At 39.7% G+C, this 22,156-nt stretch overlaps 1 protein-coding gene across 1 annotated transcript in view; it reads left to right on the plus strand.

The window, feature by feature from the left end:
* LOC308196597 (uncharacterized protein C14orf132 homolog) overlaps positions 1–21,825 on the plus strand; it is a gene marked incomplete at its 5' end in the record, with an annotated part of 45,668 nt that extends 23,843 nt beyond the window's left edge. The window contains one exon of the mRNA XM_080595735.1: positions 11,468–21,825. Within this exon, the coding sequence (XP_080451861.1) occupies positions 11,468–11,692 (225 nt within the window). The remainder of the gene's footprint in view (positions 1–11,467) is intronic.
* Positions 21,826–22,156: the final 331 nt, after the last annotated feature.

The raw sequence follows: 22,156 nt of genomic DNA on the forward strand, positions 1-22,156 counted from the left end.
ATTCCAGTAGTTAAAGTTTATTGGACTCTTGGACTACTTTTGGCTAGATAGGTTATTTTAAAATTGCATGTGTAGGTGCAAGATACCACTGCCAAAAAAAAAAAATTGTGTGTGGTCATATATGTGCTTGCATGTGCAAGTATCAGTGTAAGGGTATGTGCCTGTACTTGTCTCTCTCTAGTCTGAACTCTGTCTCCTAAAACACCAAGGTATCCCTAAGCTATTTTGTTGTTTTTTGTTATCTGAAGTTCAAAGGACTCTGAACTTCAGGTTTGAAGAAAAAAATGTATTTTTATTTTTCCTGACAGGCTTTAGAAAAAACCCTGCTTGAACTTGGAATGAGTCCATTTTCTGATTACTTTTTGACACCTTTCACATGAAAGACTTTTCAACTGTTGCATTGCTTTGGTGGAGGTTATTCATTACGTGTACCAGGGTTGTGTCAGATTCAGGGACAGTTATCAAGCTCAGAGACAATAACATTTCTCTGTTATTACGCATGACTTAAGTTGCTTGCACTTTGAAAACATTGCTCCAAAGATGTCAGGGGAGTGCAAACTTGTATCTCCTATAAGGCTTGGGAGGCCACCAAACCACTCCACCTCCCAGAACTTTTCCACTTCTCCCAGCTAGTAGTGATTCCATAGTTCAGACTCCACTGAAAAAGAAAAAAAAAAATAAATAAATAAAAAAATAAAAAAATAAAAATAAAAGAGGGGAAAAAATGCAAGTCCAATAAATTCCAAAGTGCAATAAAATGTAAACTTTCTTTTCTCTGTTCCCTGCTCACTGTTCCATAACACAGAAATAAATGAGCAAGTTTATAGAAGTCATTTTTGGGTAGGAAAAATTAATTCCCAAGGAAAGCTGTTACATATTCATGTCTCTTAATTATCCCATGCAGCCCCACAAACTGCAACAGTTCAAAGCACAAATATTGAATTGCAAATAGAAGTATGATAAATTATACATTGATTCGTGCCCATCTTGTGCATATGTATATAAACAGTCACCAAGGAGTGCCACTTTTGCATACACATATACAGACTTACACTTATCTAGAGGAAAGGAATCAATGTATAATTTATTATATTTTTCTGTAGTATACTTTGAACTGTTTGAACAGTTTTAAACATAACACAGATGGCTTGGCTGTTCTGTTTTGTTTGGCATGATGAAGATGATCATGATAAAGATGTCATCAACTGCTATCATCATCCCTTGATAGTCTTAGTACATGAGTAAAACCTAGGTTGTGAGAATCCGCGTTTGTGAAAACATATGGAATATTTGGCTCTGAGGAAGGCTGTTCTCACACTTTGATGAAGGCTTCTGCCCCTCAAAAGAGACAGTAAATGTCCCATATGGGTGCTCCTCTTCTACTTGAAAGCAAAGTGATTGAATCTTATTTTAAGTCTTTTGTAAAGTGTGTTTAAACAAAGCCTGTTGACTATGCACCAAAGTGGATGAAAAACACATTAGAACTTTTCCTTGGGCTCTGCTGTGGGAACAGTAAATCCCAGAAGACGGTTGAAATGGTTGCCTGGTGGCACTTGCCTGGTTCTTAAGCACTCAGGACTTGCAAGTGATTAAGCTTTTAGCCTCTTCGTGATATGCAACTGTATTGGGTTTACGTGGCAAGGTTTTGGTAGCGGGGGGCTCCAAGGGTGGCCTCTGTGAGAAGAGTCCAGAAACTGCCCCATGTTAGATAAGGGCCAGTTTCAGCTGGCCGCAAAAGGGACCTGCCCCTGCCCAGAGCCAAGCCAATAAGTGACGTTGTTTGCACCTTTGAGAGAGAAGATTTAAGAAAGGGGAAAAAAAAAAAAAACTGCTGTGCAACAGCAGCTAGGAGAGTGAGGAGTGAGAACCAGCCCTGCAGACCCCAAGGTCAGAGCAGAAGGAGGGCAGGAGGTGCTCCAGACATGGAGCAGAAGCTCCCACGCAGCCTGTGGAGAGGCCCCTGGTGGAGCAGGCTGTCCCCCTGCAGCCCACGGGTCCCACACGGAGCAGATCTCCACGCTGCAGCCCGTGGAGGAGCCCCTGGTGGAGCAGGTGGATGTGGCCTGGAGGAGGCTGCGGCCCATGGAGAGCCCCCGCAGGAGCTGCAGCCTGTGGAGAGGAGCCCACACAGGAGCAGGGGGTCTGGGGGGAGCTGCTGCCTGTGGGGGACCCGTGCTGGAGCAGTTTGTTCCTGGGGGATGGATGGACCCCGTGGTACGGAGCCATGTGGGAGCAGTTCTTGAAGAGCTGCTGCCTGTGGGCAGCCCCCGCAGGCTCAGTTCAGGAAGGACGGCATCCCGTGGGAGGGACCCCACGTGGAGCAGGGGCAGAGAGTGACTGTGAAGGAGCAGCAGAAAGAAAGCTTTAGGGACTGACCGCAGCCCCCAGTTCCCCTACGCTGCTTGTGGGGAGGAGGTGAAAGAGGATGGACGGGAAGAAGGTGGTTTTAGTCTCTTTTTGTTTGTTTGTTACTCGCTGCTCTAGCTTGCTGGTAATAGGCAATAAATTTTATTAATCTCCCTATGCTGAGTCTCTTTTGCCCGTGATGATAATTGTTGAGTGATCTCCCCTGTCCTTATCTCAACCCTTGAGCCTTTTTCATCATATTTTCTTCCCCTTTCCCTTTAAGGAGAGCGAGTGAGAGAGCCCTTGTTGTGGAGATCAGCTGCCCAGCTGAATAAAACCACCATAGGAACAAATAGTTACCTTTGGAAGACTGATCTCTTATCACTGTGAGTTCTTCCTGAAATACCAGAAGTTAGGAAATTGTCAACATCTTTTACATTCCAACTTTAATTCTCTTGTGTATCGTATGGTTAGTTCACTCATGACACAAAAATGCAAGATAACAGGATTAATTTTCAAGCACATTAGCATGCTTTCATTTTCAGGTATAAGCCACTCCTGAAGCATTACAGAATAAGTTGCAGGGTATGTGCATTCTATAGGTTGTTCAAGCCATATGTTGAGTTGAGCCTGGTATGCCTGACGGGATCAAGAAGTATGGCAGCCTGCCAGACGTTGGTATTCTATCAAGTGAAGTGTATATAGAAATAATCTTTGGCAGTCCTCCTTTCTTCCTAGAAGCTGGTTTGTATGCTTTACTTGACCTTCAGGCCTTCTGCTGCTTATAAGGTCTCCAGACATGAAAAGGACTAATTCTGACAGTTTTTTCTCTCTCTTTTTTTTTTTTCTTTTTTATCCATCTCAACTGGGAGACATCATTTTTTTTTGACTCTCAGGCTTTTTGTGTATCTTAAGCTAGGTACCAAGTAGGCAAGCAAAAGTATTTATGAAAATAGCCTTGAGACATGAGAAATATACCTCAGCATACCTCAGCCCTCCCCCCATTTTGTTTTTCAAAAAGTGATGCAACATGAAAATGAAAGGGAAAAAAAGAAATTGGAAAAAAAATATTGAATGAAAATCTCTCCCCTGTTTTGTGAAGGACTCAGATAGCTTACATAAACCTAAGGATAGTAATCGTTATAAGTTGAGACTATTAAACTGTTTTAATTTCCCTTTTAAGGCTTTCTCTTGGATGCCTGGAAGTATTTTGCATGGGTGAATTATCTCTGGAAGTCATCACAGAATTATTTTTTTCCCAGTGCGTATGCATTATGATGAGGGCACTGGCCTCTTATGTTATCATATTTGAGGATAGATTCCAGGTGGCTGTCTCCAAGGTGCTGAAAATGAGGCATTTATATCCTATCATTAGGTACAGCAGAGCTGCAGTGGTAGTGATTACTTCCCTCAACAGGTAAATGTATCCCAGCCTGTCTTTGTAGAGCAACCATCACTGTGTAAAACACATCAGATGTATAATTTGAAAGCTTTTGAGTCTGCATGGAGCAGTAAATAATTTCTCTGATGAAACAGAGCTAAGCTATATTATGCCTGTTGGTGTGGTATAGCTAAACCTCAGCCAATTAATTTTTCATGGGCTGTGTAGCAAGGATTGGATCTAGCATGCAAGAATTTTATTCCTACTGGATTTTGGTTTGAACATGGTCAGCATATGCAACACAGATGAATCTGTATGCAATTATTTTTTCTCCAGAGGAATAAGAGGATGTCCAAAATATCATATCCTTCTAGGTCTCACCCCCCCCCCAAACATCTGCCCCTTAAAATTCATTTAATTTTTTGTGAGAAACATTCTGATTATTGAATTACACATTCATTTACAAACTCGCTGCTTTTTTGTCCATGCCTCAAGTGTAATGATTTTTCATCTGAAACTAGTTTTTAGTTCTGAAATTATGTTGTTGCTGTGAGTGACTACTAATTCCCATTCTCCCCCATCACTATGCGTATGCTCTTTTCCAGGGATTAGCCTAAGCGTCTTGTTAGGATAAGGGAGAGGGAGAAGAAGGAAAATTAAAATATAAAATAAAATATGGTGGTCAGCCCCTTTCTCTGCTGCTAAGATATCTTGCCCAGAATAAGAAATTGGTCACAGGTGAGCATGACTGCAAAGATCACAGTGGAGGAAAGTTTTGTGCAACCCTTTTTCATATTGAGAAATGGGATTAGACGTCATTTAGTTTTTATTATATTCCCACTCTTTAGCTCTGTGGTTTTCTGCTTACACCTCATCATTTGGCTTTTCTATTTGTGATGGGAATGTCTTTTCCTCTTGCAGATATGGAGTGTCATTACAACCAGCTTGTGTTACACTTCTTTTCCTCCTTACCCTCCAGCATACAGACAGCCACTTCATCTCTTGTTTTAAAAACAACTGAAACTTCCACTGTTACTGCGTAGCTGTGTGCTTGCTTCCAGCCAGCAATATCTCCTTGTGTCTTTATAGTAAAGCTATCCCATAAGACACTCTGCCATGGGCAGTGTTCCTTTCTTTTCACCAAACAGTAATTGGCAGCCTGGATCAGAGCAGGAGACCATACAAGTTTAGTTAAATCCAGTAGCTTGGCTTTGAAGTGACCACTGCCAGAAATATCAGAAGGAGGTGCAAGGAAACCTCCAATAGGTGGGATATTCAGCACCTCTTTCTCATCCTGTATGATTAGAGAAGAATTAAACTCTGAAGCTTGGTGTTTGAAGTCCTTCCAAAACTGTGTTTAGTATTAAACTGACACAGCTCTTGCTCTTATCTCTAAAGGAATTCCTGTTCTCTCAGAGGTCCCTAATGTGACTACGTAAGGTGCAAAAAGGTCATCCGTTCTGCCAGTCTTGAAAATTGTGAACAAATTTGAATAGCTTCTACTCATGATAACACTTTAAAGCCTCCTACTGAGTTTTTCTGTATTGATAAATACTTGCCCCTCTGGTTCCCTCTGTTCGCATTTTTTCTTCTACGTGCATGTGCACCTGGATGCATGAATGTTATAATTGTATGCAAATAGGACCCAGGCATCTTCTGTTTCTCTAGCATAGTGTCCCCAGTAGAATGTATTGTATTACTGTATTACAATATTATCCTCTATTATATTACAGTAATGTGGAAGGTCAGCAAGTACTGCTGCGTGAATGGCTGTTCCTGACACATCCAGATAGTTTAAAGCACGTCATACTTGACTTCTCTACATGTTTTTGTGGTATTCATCGCCACCTCCAATTTAGAGTATACAGATTCAAATCTAGGTCACATATAATTTAAATCCTGAAGCTTCTTCATAAGGTTGTTTGGATTTCTGTTCAACCCTGAGCAAAGCTTGCTCTTTTCTTTGATGCAACATTGTTGGCATTGGCTGGAAGAAGAGGAGGAACTCTTGGAAACAAACATAGAGTGAGAAACTCCTCCTCTTTTTCCATTTGAAACTTATCATTTGTCAGCAGTAATAGGCTTTTTTGTTTGTTTGTTTCCAGTCTTCCAAACCTGGAAGTTGAGATCCAACAGTCGGTTGACACTGATAATAGTTTAACGATCATAGTGTCCTTTGAAATAATAAAAGCTATTTCAAGGAGGCATTAGGCAGGTGTAACTTGTGGGAATGGAATTGCAACTTGTTTATTACTAACATATCTTGGATGCTACTTATGCAGAAATATGAGAGTGAAAAAAAATCAGGGTAAAAATACTTCCATGCTTGTTATTTGCATTGTTTCTTGCAGCTGGTTCAGCAGAATATGTTTGCACAGATAGGTGCTCCAGTCTGCACAAGGCATGTTCACTTATAAGGTACTTGAGGTGTGGCTGTGCTTAGAGACAAAGATTTAGCTGAGCTTGGTTCAATTACCTTAGGTAAGGCAAAGCTGTTTCTACAGCCAAGAGCAAACTCAGAATTGAAATGCCTGCTGCAGCTCTGGTCATGTTGGGATGTACCTTTCTGAATCACTAGACAACTGTTGGTCAACTTGAGACTCTCTGTTGGTCAACAGTGAGGCTGAAACTTGCACCTCTGGCATCTGAGATACTGCTGATAAGGAACAACCTTGAACAGTGATCTCATCTAAGAGGATGAAGACATATCTAGCCTAGCAGAAGTCAGGAAAGCAGTGGAGGGAAATACGCAGGTCCTAGGAATATGGTGAATTGGAAGAAAATCAGAGATTGACTGGAATAGAATAGTAGGATTAAAAATAAAAGGTGAAATCCTGATGCTTCCAAATTAGAGTGAAAATTTTCCATTGCTACTGGTAGGGTGAACATTTTGACAAACATATTTTGAAAATAAACAGCAGTTTTTCCTAGGCTTGCCAACCTCACACTGTGATTTCAGGGTGAAGCAGAGATCTGAATTAATTAAAGTGCAAATTTGAAGTTATCAGCATAAAGCAATTGCATGGATCCTCCCCCTTCAGAATTAGACCTATTTAATTGTGTTAAATAAGATCGCCTTAGGTGCCCTTTAATTTTAGCTGTGTGGGGTTTAATGCATTTTAACTAATCCCCTTGCAGAGAACATCATATAACTGTCTTGAGTGTCCCTGTGTACCCAGTCCTTGTGTTGCAAGTAGTAGAGTCATGTTCTGGCAAATGATGGGTAGAAGAAATTGGTTTTCCAGATGTTACCAGTAAATAAATAATACCAAGGACTTCTTTATTTGCTTAATAGTACATGTCTTAGATGAGGAGAATACATATATGCATGAATCTGTGAAAGGCAAGAGACTTATTGCGGGGAGAATATTGTTCACATGAGGTATCCTTTTAGTGCAAAACATTTGTTTAAAAAGAGCTTAAGAATTAAAATATGATTCTTTGGTGAACCTGTGTATTGCTGCCATCTTCAGCAAAAACTGCATTAGTCAGATTGACTTGTGATTGCAGCTAAGAGGTTTTCAGACACAAATATACACTCCAGTGATCACACATTGCCAGGCCAGAAGGTTGTACTTTTCATTTTATGTGTTCAGAATATGCCATCATGTAAAAATATGCTATCTAAAATTTAACCTGAAAGAAACTCTGAAAATTTAGATAGTCCAAAGTAATAACAGGGAGTTTACAAACTAACATCTAGGCACATTTCACACACTATCCCATTCTCAGAGAGGTTTGTAGCCAGGGTCAAGGTCCAGCGTGTCTGTTAAAGCTGCTGCTGAGGTTTCCTTTTCTAGAAAATAACTACTGGAAGATTTAACTTGCTTTCAAATCTCTACGCTGAGTCTGGTTTCCCCCTTACATCGCAGGAACAGAATGTTGCATTTTTCTAGCTAACTCCAAAATTATGTCCCATGATTCTCAAAGAAGCAGAGCAGTATTATTGCTAAATGATGGATTTTAAGTGTTACTACTTAAGAAAGCTATCCCTTTTGGAGTATTGGTGACTGGGACTTGACTTTTTTTTTTTTTTTCCTTCATATGAATCCTTTTGGCTATAAAATAGGATTTTTCTGCTAACTGGCAAATGTGTCACTTAACTATTCAAGAGCCTTGTTCCACTCCTCCTGACCCTAGAGCATCCTCTTGGATGCCAGCAGGAGACATTCAGAGCAGTGGGTGTTCTCATTACCACTTGGCATTTTGCTGTTTGGTTTTTCTGCCTGTTGTTATTTAATGATTCGAATCCTTTCCCCACCACTCCCAGAAGTCATTTAGCAAGAGAAGTAGTATGAACGCTACTTAGCATTGTTGACATAGTCGCTCAGGAAAGAGTTTAATTTCAGAGCCAAGCTACAGCATTCTCCCTCACCATCTGCTTCTGCCTTGTCCCACACTGCCATGTTTCCCAGTTAAGCCTTTTCTCTGGTCTCCTTGCTCAGTGATTTTAGGGAGGGTGGCACAGGTGCTGCACAGCTTTGCCCAAACTTTAATAACCCTCTGAGAATAAGAGGCTGCATGTTACTTTGTAATGTCAGTGACAGGGGTGAAAATCATAGCTGATGTAAATCAGCATATATTGCTTCATGAAGGCATGGACAGACAAGTAGAACAAGCACAGAAAACATTGCAGGCTTTCTATCCTTAGCCTTATCAGGCATTTCACAACTCCCATTAGTGGTGGGAGGGGATGTCTCACAATCTTCAATGCAATACCTCAAATAATACTGCAGAGGGAAGATACGGTACCTTTGGGGAGAACAAAGGCATCAAGACTAAGGATGAGATTCATCTCATAAGGTTAATATACCATAAGGATAAATTGCCATTTGATGTTTTTCCCTGTGCTTCCCTCTCCAGTGGAGAGCTGGGTATATCTCTCACGGCTGATTTATGTGATGCTAATCACTGGGCAACCCTTACTGTTAAGTGGCAGTAAGAGGCCAGATTGAGAACGATGCGCAGCTTTAGGTGAACTCGGGTGGAAGCTGACAAGTTCATAGCAGCAAAATTATTTGAGAGTTATTAAATCCAGAGCGTTATCGTCTGGCTTATGAACTGCCTCAGCTCAGAACAGCAGGAGGCTCTGAGATATTAAGGGGTAGTGTCAGATATTCTTTTCCTGTTGTGCTCTTACTCTTTCCTGAGCATTTATGGCCAGTGTTGGAGCTTACAAGGGAGATGGGCTTTCTGTCAGGCACTTTATAGCCATTCCTGGGTTCTTACATGAGGTCATTTTAGCAATGAAAAAGAGAGAGCGTGCATTTAGAAAGAAACAATTTCTTCAAACAGAAAATCAGCAATAAGGTTTATTTCCAGATCTGTGGGTAAGTGCTACTGACCTACAAACAGAAAAATGGGAAGTCAGTTCTACAGAAAGAGTCTGTGCCAGGTGCTGAACGTCAGTGTTTTATGTCAGGTCACCACAAGCCTTTTGAAGATTCAGATGAGCTGTTTCAGCATGTGTTCCTCTCAGATGGTGAAAACAGCTTGTTTGAGCCTTACATGGTACGAGGAGACTCAGATTTGACGTCACTTGCAGCATGGTGTGTAGCTGCACTGCAACACGAGTGCTCCCTGCCCCTCTGACAGCACCATGTGGACTAGCAGTGTGGAAGCTTTTCAGCTCCAATAACTCACAGAGGGTAGAGAATGTGTGGCCCAAAAATCAGATTGTTCTGATGAGTGATAGTTCTCATGATCCTTCCAACATCGTGGGCATGTGCACGTACACATACACCTGTATGTCTTTCACAAACAGTCACCAGGATGGTTACTCTAGTTGTAAGACATTGCAGAATTGGTCAGCCTAAAGACTGATGCCCTTAAAATGGCTTGCTAAAGAGGCAAGCATCTCAGATTGAGCATTTTGTTGCCACTGTGGTAAATTATGCCCATTGTTTTCTATGTAGATCTTTAACTTGTGTCTCCATAGTTGTTAAATGTCAGCACTTCTGCATGTATACACTCGTCATAAGTGTTTGGTGTCAGAATTGCCTTTTATGGCAAGGTCTACATAAAAAGGAATCCTGATTAAACTAAGTATTTTCCCTATCAAGTCTCAAGACATAAAAGAGGCTGGAGGAATTGAATTCAAAACATCAGGCTGGGCTCATTGCGAAATAGAAGTTTTTGTTCTCTTTAAAACACAGTGTTGAAACTGGAAGCAAAAATCTTTGGTGCAGGGGGAATATTTCACACTTGACTTTTGCAATTTCCTGTCTGGCTTCTTGTAAACTGTTTTTGCGTAGTCATTTGTGCTCTCAAAGATAATTTTATTTGATGTGGATTGGGCAGTATGACCTAACTGTTGTAGTCTTTAATCATTCTGTTTCATTTTGAATGTGACGTGATATTTTCTAGTACAAAGCTGTTCAGCACTCAGCTTTGAAAGAGAGACTGCCTTGTATTGCTGTAAAATGATTTGAATATCAAACAAAAAAAGCTACTTTACTGTTGAGCTTAGAAAATTCTTTGCTCTAATTTGTAGATTACAGCCACCACAGTGGGAGAAGAGAGGTGGTTTATCCCTGAATCCTCTCCTGCTTAGCAGCCTCCATAGCACACCTGCAGACAGCCAGGAGGGGTGTAGTTTGGTATCAAAGGCAGCATCAAAATGTAATCCAAGAGCTGAAGGACACAGTGTTGAAAAACACTGATTTTTCTAACCTGGTGGGTATTGGGCATGGTAATTTAGCATGGTATAGCAGCCTTCTGTGATGTGGCTGAAGGAAGGCTAGGTTGGTTCCTCCATTATTCGTAGGCTGTGGTGACTTCAACAGTACTGTGCTGCTGCTAGCTGTAATAGTACTGCTACTAGTACTGCACTAGCAAGTATTTTTATCTTGTTGTTACTGAGCAAGAAAACCCTCTGGTTTCAGCTGTAGAGGAGAGAGAGACCTAGTGGGAATGGTGAAGAAAAATGATGCCAAAAAACATCTGCAAGTGAAGAACTGTGAACTTTTCCTGGTATCGTTGACAAATCCACTAAGAACACCAAAGTAAATTTATTCTTCCCCAGTAGACATCTGGGATGGGAGAAGTGTTGGAAATCTGTCACTTCATTGCTATGCAGCCTTTCATAATCTAATTTGAAGTTTTCCATTGCATAGATTCATAAATCCTTGAGATCTATAGAATTATTAGAATGTATACAATTATAAATCACACACTGCAGGTATGTTTTGCAGCGAATTTAGAGCACTAAGTACACTTCATCTATCTAACTGCACCAACTTTTGCAATTCGTATATTTGTGTGTTTATAAATCAAGGGTTCACTTCTGAGCCAAACACAAATAGGGAATAAATTCCTTGTATCACATCCTCACTGTGCTTGCTCAAGGCCTTTGAGCAATATGAGTCCATTGCTCATAGTCACAAAACAATCATGGCGCTGTAAAATTATGCTTTGGTATGTGAGTACATTGTGGATAGTTATACCTGTTATTTTTAATTTCATATAATTGTGTAGGTTGACTTGGAGTCTGCGTGTTAGCTCTTACATATATTACGTGCACTATACATAGTTGTCCTGCAATAATATTGACTCTAACAGAAACAGAAAAAAAAAATCCTGTAAAGTGTATGTGATATGCCTGACAGCTTAGCACCACGTACATGAAATCTCAGTAGTTTTGCAGGTTGGCTGGTGCTTACTCTTTTTTGTAATAACTTTGAGAGCAAACAAATACAAGTATTGGCTTTCAATCTAATTTTGCCATATCCTTCTTCACAGCTTCCTGTTATGGGAGGAGCCTTTATGGACTCACCAAATGAGGACTTTAGTACAGAGTACTCCTTGTTTAACTCCTCAGCCAATGTCCATGCAGCTTCTTCCATGCAGAATCCACCCGAAGAGACATCGCGGTCTTCAAACGATGCCATATTGTTATGGATTGCAATCATAGCAACAATTGGAAATATTGTGGTTGTGGGAGTGGTGTATGCCTTCACCTTCTAGGATGTCTGTCACTCTGAACACTGGAGGAGAGGATAACTGCAACACTATTTGTCATGTGTATGTATGTACGTGTGTATATATACATGTATATCTATATAAATACGTATAGGTAGGGACTTTGTTGGTTAAGTGCTACCACAATCATGGAAATGAAATGCAAGTTAATCATCATGAATCTTGATGGCAGAAGTTTGGATGCAATTGCAAATTGTATGGAGGTGAAAGCTTTAATCAAGAACTGAGCAAATATAAGTTTCGTCTGGAAATGAAAGAGAGACCAGTGTGGGTATAGTGGATCCAAAAGAAACTGAGATTTATACAGAAAGTGCTTATTTTCTACTGCTTAGATTTTTCTAGCAGCTTTTCTGGGTTTTGTCAGCTTTTTCTGTGCATTTTTTACTGTGGTATAATGTTGTATGAAATTGTTCTGTGTTATATTTGCTGACCATCTTAGTTTTCTGGATGGAGTAAATGGTAGGCGTTGGCTCAGTTCTGATGCAGTACAAGGTCATCGCAGGTGTGTCTTGAGCACTTGCATACACTATGCTGTGTTCAAAATGTGTCTAACGCTCTGACAGGCAGATGTAAGCTATTAACACTTGCCTTCAATTATCAGTTACTAGATGTGACAATCTAGGAATTGATGCTCAGCACGCCTGCTGTTTGCAGGAGGAGGCACAGCTATTGTAAGGTGTGACTGGTCTGCAGCCCCTCTGCTTCTCAGAGGAAGAAGGGTGAAACCCGTTTCTGTGTAGGGATGGGATACTGGACTACAATGACAACAGTAGTTTTCCTTCCAGGAAACAAAGGACAGATATCATGCTTTCCAGCATATTTCCTTGTAATCCAGGTTTTCCACAGAAGTTATACTTTCATAAGCATATAGTCATAGCAAAGGTACATTGTGAAGCCAAATAGTAAGCGATGTTTCTGAGAAAAATAGATTTGGAAGAAAGATGAGACTTCTGTGCTCACAAGGGAGTGAATGCAAGTGTTGATATGTGCTGGGCTAGAAAGAGCACAAAAAGGTAAAATGTGGCAGATATACAAATACTTGTGTTTCAGTCTTAGTAAGTCTCTGGCTTCTGGTGAGGCTCCTGGAAGTGGCTCTTATGTAGCCTACATTAAGTAAGGACTCCAATTATCATTTGGATTTGTTCTGTTGGGGAACAGTATTTCCACTGCTTTCTTCCTATCAGCAGTTCCTTTTAAGAGCTGTATCTTTTCAAAACATGCTGTAGCCCTCTATGTTACAGAGATTAAAAAATCCTGAGGGGGGGGAAATCATCTCTGTTGGAAATCTTTGTCTTCCCTCTAGAACAAAACAAAATACGTAAAATACCTGAACTTTGAGATAGTAGTAGACCAATTCTTCCTCTAAGTCTGCATGTGCTGTATCAGTTTTCTGCCTCATACAACTAGTATGCTAATTCCAGAAAGCCTCGTCTGAAGGCACAGAGACTATTTTTGACACTTGCCTGCCACTGAGCTTGAGGCTGGGCTAAGAGCTGGCAAATATAAAGGGAGGTTTGGATTTTCCTTCTTTTCTCTTTAGACCCATTTTCCTGCAGGGCTGGTGAGCATTTACATGAATCAAAGCAGCATGCCCCAAACCAGTATCTAGAATCGCTCAATAGTCACTGTGTATATTTTTTCATGTCTTCAAGAACTTGCTTTTAAAGCTGGAAAGATGCAAACAAACAGATAGCAGGAGGGAGAAAAGGGACTAAGTTATTCTGGGGATGAGAAAAACAACAACAACTCACCTGAGGAATGGAGCTTCTGTGTTTAGGTATTTCACTGGTTGGAGGTAGGTTTTTGTGAAGATGTTTGAGAATAGAAGAAATCTGTTCTGGGGGGAAAAAAAAAAAGTTTGAGAAGCACACTTTTGGAAACTCAGATGCACAGAAAGCAAAATCTGTCTAATAAAATAGCTATAGTCTTAAGAATGATACAGAAGTAATGCTATTCACAGTCCTAAAATAGCTGTTTGCCCCTTCATAGGCAGACAGAAATAATAATAATAATAATAATCAGCCACAAAGGAGCTGAATAGGTTTTGTACTTCTCCTGTTCTTCTATGCCTCTTTACCCTCTCTGAGCAGAAAGTAAACTGTTAAGTGAGGCTGGAAGGCTGCAGAAAGGTCTCAAAAATGGAATCATGCAGGACACGATCTGGTATGCAAACATGCAAATATTACTTAAAATACATTTTTCTGATATTCTATTGCCTTTGTAATTGTATCAGTGGACTTTTCTTATGTTTTTTTCTTCAACGTTTCAATAGGCTCTCTAATTAGTCATGCCAGATCCTGCAAGCATTATTTGTGCACGAAGCGCAAATTTTTTTTCACCATGATTAAAAACCAGTTTGACACTATGGTACTTGCCCAATGGGATTATTCTGCTGCTAAATAACTTTGCCGGTGGAGTGCTTTGTTTAAATTTCCTAGAATATTGATCTAAGTGCAATTAGCAATGTTTACATTTCTTTCTCAAAGCACTAGACTAAATTCTTCACCCTTGAAGAAGCGCGTTACAGAGGGAAGAGCAAAGAACCACCATTCTGCTAATGAACCTGAGTGATGCTTTTGTGTTGCTTTTCCCAAAGAAAGTGTCCTACTTTCATGTGAAACTGATAGTAATTGCAGGAGTGTTGGAAGACAATGAGTTCTGCCTCCCTCATCCAGATCATCATCATTAGAGGATGAGTTGTCAAAAGCAGCCAGACAGAACCTTAATTAAAGTAATTGGCTTGACGGGGTGACATGGAAAACAGGGTGCAGGCAGCAAGTGCAAGCATTTCCTATCTTGTAGGTAAAGAAATGAACTGTCCAGTTAGTTTTCTGCTGCTGAAATATATTGTCAGGTGATAAAAGATTCCTACATTAAAGTGAGCAGAGCTGGCTCAAATTATGATCTCCGTTGGTCAGGATAAACACTGTATCTTTCTGGATATTGCATTCTGACTTGGTCTACTACAGCCTCTTACATCTCCTAGGAGGCTAAGGAAGGCTAAAATTCAAGCACTGAAAAAAAGGAGACTCATCCATCATTAAGTTCAGAGAGACCACAGGGGAGGGGAGAAGAAATGATAGATGTTTCATAGGTGTGGTCCTGTGAAATGTGTTATTACTGCTTCATTATGTGAGTGTATGTTATATCCTGAACTGTCAACATAGCTTGACTTAGAGGACTGTAGCTACTCCTTTCCTTGGAGCAAAGCAGCTGGAGAAGTGCTGTCACTCACTGAGGAGTGATGGGTAAGTCCAAATGCATTCGCCCGAGCTGTTCCATAAAAGCTGAAGAGGCTTCTGTGCTTTGCTGAGCATTTCGTGCATCAGCATTAGAGCAGGATTCCACTTGTAGATCTATGCTTTAAGTACGTGCATCCAGCACAGATATAACAGTTACAAGATCCCGATCAGAGTTTGTTCTGTAGTGGGCAAAAGAAAAACACTTCCTACCTGCAGTGTTAGACCCCTAGCTATGTTGTAAACATCATCCTGAAAGCACAAGCCATACTGCCTTTGCTCTGCAGTTATTAGTGATCCATGGGATGCAGAGGAACAGACTGGATGCCCTGACAAGTCTTTTCTTGCCATGACCCCTAGGGATCTACGACAACATGTCAGATAATCAAACTGTCACTTAAGAATTTTGTTTTTTTGCTCTAAGCAGCCAGCAGCTCGACACAGCAGCTGTGCAGCCACCACAGCAAGGAGACTCAGATTGGTGCTGGCCTCGATGATCCTTGTGGGTCCCTTCCAACTCAGGCTGCTGTATGACTGTGATTCTGTGAGACTGAAGGCTGAACAGTTCTGGAGGTAGGTGCAAAGGCACATTAGATGGGAGATGTGAGCGAGGCCACTCCTAGAGCCACTCCTGCTATATATTTACCTCCAAGGCAAGGCACCTGTTCTTGTCCACAGTATTAATATCCCCCTAAAATAAAGTGAGGGAGCAGCATGTATTGCCATGTCAATGCATTTGCAAAACAGAACAGATTTTGAAACTGATGCAACAGTAACAGAGGGACTCAACAGCTACACGTAACATATTTAGCCATTTAAATGGGAAAATGAGCTAATAGTTACCTCAGAAGTAATGAAATCCACTCTCCAACCTCCTTCTTTGCAATGGGACTTGAGGGTCATCAGCATCCCACCAAACTGCTGAGCAGCCTGTAATAACAAGACCCCAATCAAGAATGAATATAAGCAGCCAGCCATTCTAGTCTGAACCCGTACATCCATTTGGAGCTAAAGGGAAAATTTGCCTTTCTTTCTGGGACCCAAATTAAAACAGCAGTCTAGTCTATAGGGAGTTATGCATTTTGTCTATTATTAGAAGCTTTCTTTTTGTTATTCTCGAACTATTCCAGTTCTTAATATCCTTTTCACATTTCTCTGCAGGCTGCTGAGAGTTATTAATTTCACGTAGCTCTGTCCATTTATACAGGGTAATTTTGCTGGGCTTCCTGTGGCTAATCACAGAGTAGAATCTGGAAAATTATTCATTTTGAGGCTGATTTCCATTATTAAGAGAAATAGGCTGAAAATCAAAATCACAGATCAAAATGCTTCTATGCTTTTAAAGCACTTAGAGCTCTGGATAACTGGATTTCATCTGGCTAACGCTCAGAAAGAAAAAGGGCAGTCAGGTCTCTGATGGTAATGTCAGACATCAGGGTTCTGACAAGCAGAGCTTAGCGCTTCATTAACTCCTCTTCTGCCCCTCTGGCTTTCTGGATGCACAGTCTGAGTGAGCTAACCATCAGGTACAGCGTGTCCCTCCTGTCTTACAGCTTGCTTATCCTCAGGGGACCAAGTGCATTTATGCCCTTAGCAGAAGAAGAGCTGAAGATCAATATTCTATTAGGTATCTTGTTACTCAGTATATTGGTCAGTCATCGTAAGATCGAGATAGGAATGGTTTAAAAAGTAGTTAGCCCTTTGCTCCTGATCTGGGAACACACTTAAAAAAAAAAATCAAAATATTCAGAGGTCTTAAAATTTCCTACTGTTCTTTATCTGATTTTTGTCTTTCCTCATACAGCCCCTCTTGGCCTTTTACCTTGTCTTTCCGACTCGAGACAGTGAAAATGAAGTCACCACTATCCTTGTCTATGGGGATGTAGGGAAATCCTAGCAGGTTGGAAAAAAAACCACGTCCCATTTTACTTTTTGGCTGTTCAGGCACAAAGTAGTAGGAAAGATTCCAGTTCTCTGCCCAGAAATCTCCAGGGAAATATGTGCCTTTGCAGAACAAAATGCATAGCAATTTTGTCCCATTCTGGCCTGTACCAGAGTATTTACACTGAGACAATATGGCTAGATCTACAGTTGCAGTAACCTGTTTTAGGAATTAATGCAAGGCAGACAGGTAATGGAAATAAAATGGTAATACAAACCTGTCGTGTCTAATCATCTCAACGGAATGCTTCAAAGGCAGGTTTACCTGAGTGTCATCAGCAAGCTTGGTCTGTTGGTACCAAGGTAAATGCCCTTTTGTATAGGCACAACCAGTGTTTCCATCTTTTTCAGAAGTCTTTGGATCATTATGCTACCCACTCTTATCTTTGCAGTGCAGGCTTCTAGCAAAGATATTTTTCAGTTGTAGAAAATACTGAGGAAGCTTCCCATGTGGATAGAATACATAAGATTAATGCTGAAAAGTGCTGATTAGTCTCCCTGCTAAAACAAAAAAACACCCAGGTTTCTTACATAAGGCATGTTAAAGAGTCAAGTATCATCTGTACAGTAGAATCACCTCATTTTTTTCTGCAGCTTTATGCCAGTAAATCTCAGAATGTCTTATTATTATTAACCACAATTAGCAAAAGTCGAGAACAGAGACAAATAATTTTTCAGGAATGTCTTAAATGTCACTACCTGATCCTTCAGACTGTGTCATTCCTCTTACCTTCCCAAAATACCCTGATGTGAAGTCTCATCCATCCCTTTAAAATCTCTCGGCACCATGTGTCTCCATGCCTTTATTTTATTTCTTCCCTTGTCTTCTCCATCTTTCTTCTCCATCATCTTTTCATTCCCTGGCATGAGAGCACATAAGCAATTGGAAGCCAACAAAAGCAATTGGAAGTCAACAATGTTCTTCAGCCCTCCTTAACCACCTCTGTTGACCTTCAAAGGAACACAAGACAAAGATCAGTAAAATAAGGTCCCTTTCTGTAGGTAGATCTTAATCATTATATGCCTTAGCAAACTGCAATGTATTTCCCCCAAGCAGAAGTGAGCTGTAGCCATTAATCTTTGTAACTCTATCATCAGTATCCATACAACCCTAAGGTACCTTTTAGAAATTCCTATTTTTTAAATTATTACTGCATCAGTAATTGAGCTTTCCCCGCCCCAAATCGCTTTCATTTCTTAGCAAATCTTAATCAGCATTAAAGTACTTAGGGTAAGGGAAGGGGGCTGAAAATGGGTACTGAAAAGCACCACAAAAGGTAGAAAAACCCCGTGTGATTTACTGTAGCATCACAGCCATGAACCACTATTCTAGTCAGTAAAGAAAAAGCACAATGTGCTGAGCCATGGGTATTTCAAATCTAGTCACACTTAAAGTTCTCAGATGCATGGTAAAGCTGCTACAGTCAGATTGAGCATTTCCAAATCTTTTTTGAGCAAAATGAGGTGTACCTTAAGAACTGCAAAGTGTTGAGCAACCTCCTCATCGGTCCATGCTTGTTCTGGTATTGTTTGGCAAGCCTTCTGAACAGCAGTCATTAAGGTTACGTTGCATTTCTTGTGGAGTTCAGTCCTATTAATGAGTGAAAAAGATTAAACTATTTACAAGATTTAGGCCTAAAACTCTTTTCAGTTACTGCCTTCTCAAGAATGGTTAAAGTTCCGGAGCCTGCAAGTTGCTTTGTCCAGAGGGACCTTTGCCTCCACCTGGAGACAACTGGATTAATAACACTTGTATATAACATGTGCTTTAGTGGAACATCTTTTAGGACTAGCTCCAGGTTGCTGTTTTTTTATTTTAAACACATCTAAAGATGTCCACACTTCCCTAATAATAAAAAAAAAAAAGAGCAGAACACTATTTTTTTAAAAGAGAAGGTAAAGAAAACAAGACTGAGTATTTTGATAGATATGCTAGAAGGGTATTTAATGTAGCGAACAGTTGCACTATTTTTTCTATTGTATGAGCACCTAACTGAAGAAATATATGTTCTTTCTCCAGTAAAGACCTTTTCAGTTATGAAGTTGTAAAGTTGGGAAGGAATAAAGTGCAAAGCCTCAATGAAGTTTTAAACTAATGTAAATAAATCCAGTAGCTAGCTTTGTGAGGTAGCTTATAACATTTACTTTTCTGTTACCTCATCTCAAATATTGCCTAATTGTTCGTGTTTTGTGTTTTTCCCCATGATAAACTAAATAGTGATATTTTGAAAGCATCTGTACTTCTCGCAAAATTGCAGTTATTTGGAAGTGTCATCCTTCAGCTCATGTAAAACAAGTTTACAGGAGCCCTTTAGAATGCACTGTTATTTTTCCATAATAATTCTGGACAGTTTAATTCTCTTGTTCTTTGTCTCTGCTACCCTGTTTTGTACACTAACAGATTTGCAGGGCTTCTTTGTATTGTTTTTGTAGTATATGGGTTGGTTTACAGAAAAAAAAAATTGCTCTTGTAATAATTGTTCTTGAAATGTGAAACTATCTGTAAAGAGAAAAACTTCTTAAAAAAAATACCCGTTTTCTCTAATTAGCAAGTTTAGTTAACAGAAATGTATTCTTTTCTGCTCCTGTTATATTCTTACACAGTTATTGACTGCTTTCACTATGTATGTACTTGGTACTGGTTTGTTCTTTTACTATGATGAAAATGACACGTTTTGTTAACATCAGATGGAAATTGTGTTTTGGGATAAAGTTCTTCAAATTGATGGCAATGTGCGATTTTTCATTTTATTCTCTTTAGTTGACAGCATTTAAAAATCTGTAAATGCATCAGTTTAATTACTGTTACCTCCAGTGATATACTGACACTAATAACTTGTTGCAATTTAAAAATCTGCATGATTTGTCAGCTTTTGGTAACAATCTCTATTACATATTTGGCACAAAGAAAAGACAAGGGAAAAAAAAAAAGAGGAGTCTTAACTTCCTCAGACTTCAGCTCAGAAGCCCTCATACCATGAACCCTTGTGAAAGTCATTACTGTCCCAGCTCACTCCATTTAGCATGACCATACTGTCACAACATGCAGCATGGACATTTTTCTGATTGTGGCCCCAAACTCCTGCAAACTCCAGTCCTAGGGCAGCCATTCAGAAGACTTCTGGGGATTTTAGTTGGGGGGGAGAGGGCTCAGACCTCACCGCAGGTTCTTCAGCAAGTTCCATAAAGACAAACAGTGGAAAGAGGAAGAGAGGAAAACATTTGGTTGTGCTAATGCAATACTACATGTAGATTAACACCTGCCTCCGTTACGATTACCAAACGGGAACCAGTGAGCCAAGTACACTCAGATTGACTGAGGAAATGACAAAACAACATGCTAAGTAACCTCTCATGCACAGTTTTGAATAACAATTTGACTTACCTTTGAATGAATCAAACTCGGAACATCACAAAGCTGCCTATGCCAATCCTACTAGTGAGTCTGACAAAATTTCATAGAAATCAGACTTTTTTTTTTTTTCCTATTCCCAGTCTTTATCAATCTAGCCACATAACATATTCCAGACTTTACCCATCAGAATGCAAGGAAGTGCAGTTACTACACTACAGTGACATCTAATTATAAGTCACTTTTCTATTGCTATTTCTATTTTCTATCAGAATCATAAAATATCTGTTCATTTTAGAATTCTATGATTAGAAATGAGAATAATTTAGAAATGGAAGAGAATGTCCTGTTGAGCAGTCAAGGAGGAAAACATCAGTCATGTAATAAAATAAAGCTTCAGCTATGTGTGTTCAGATCAATAAAACCTGCTCAGAATTTTGGAACTATACATCTACATAAACAACCTGGATGCTAATGTACACTAATGTAAATTCTTTTGAAAAAAGACTAAGAAGGAGAATCAGTCTTTTAGCCCAAAGACATCCTGCCCACTATACAGTTTCATCTGCCATATTTTGCTTTGTCAAAAGCTATGTTAAGGTTTTATCAAGGCTACAGAATAATTAATTTTGGAATAAATTTGTGACTTCACTGCAGCATATATACTGCTTTTACTGGGACTGATGGAGTACCTCTGTAAACAGCCTGCTTTCCATTTCAGTGCCTGCTGTGATAAAAGAAACATTGCAATCAAATGGGAGCTTGAGTTTTGCTTTGTATTTCTTGTTACAGCTTCATCTTGAGCTAAGCAAATCATCCACAAAGTTTGTATTATAGTTTACAAAGCTGCACTTTGTAATTTCAGTATATCGGATCATCTGGATCTCAATTTTCCTTTACATATTCAGATAATCCATGCATGTTAAAGGAAAGAAGGATGCTTGTTTTATGAAAAAGTTTGTCCTATAATTTCTATTTTGACTTACAAAGATTTTATGCTTATAAATGCTAGTTGGCTACAAATGCAAGGCCTACTGGTCTTAAGTGGCTCCTTAAAGCACAGGTAAAGTGACCTATTCCCTGGGCCTCCAATGCAGTGAGCAACTTTAAACAGAGCTGTTCTGTTTTCTTGGCAGATCAGCTCTTCTACCAAGCACCTCAGATTTTATTTTTTTTAATCTTTCTACTCTATCATTTCTTACTCTGTGCTAATACCCAAACTCTTCTGATCTCTGGCAACATTTATTACTTGAAAAGAAAATGGTTAGGGTAAATATTCCTCAAAGTCCTCTGTGATAATAGCTAATGCAAAGAAGGTACTTACAAAGTACTTATTTCTCTCACTTTCTGGGAAATCAAAGTACCCATTAATTCCTTTGAAAGCCTCACACTTTTGTTTGTGTTTCTTTTTTAATGGCCTATATAACCACACAAGTTTCCTTTAGCCTTTCTAGTTTCTATTGTCTTTGCAAACTTCCCTTGTAGTTTCTGCTCACTATTTACTGGCTTGGTTTTGTTTCAGATGGGACCCATCTTCTGAAATACATCTTGACTGGACTCTCTTAGAGTCAAACTCAGACTATGACCATGTAAGAATTTTCCTTACCTTCCTGCTTTCTTTGTAGAAGAAGGTGTGAGAGCTCATTCTTCAGGTTGTCGTCCCAGTTGCCTCTCTTCTGATTGTATGGTACTTAAGATGAAAGCTGATTTTTTCCATCTTCCAATTACAATCTAGACTTCCTATCCTTCAGGTAGATTTGGAAAAGGAAATCCATTCTAAATGTGTACAAAAAAAAAACACCTCACAATATTTTGTCCAATTTCAAAATGAAATAACTATGACAAGTCAGAGCATTTTTGTATGGTATAATGTAGAAGTGTAGTTGTAAACAACATTATACTTTCATATTCTAAAAC

The sequence above is a fragment of the Anser brachyrhynchus genome (assembly GCF_964034855.1).
Source record: "Anser brachyrhynchus genome assembly, chromosome: 5".
NCBI classification, from domain to species: domain Eukaryota; kingdom Metazoa; phylum Chordata; class Aves; order Anseriformes; family Anatidae; genus Anser; species Anser brachyrhynchus.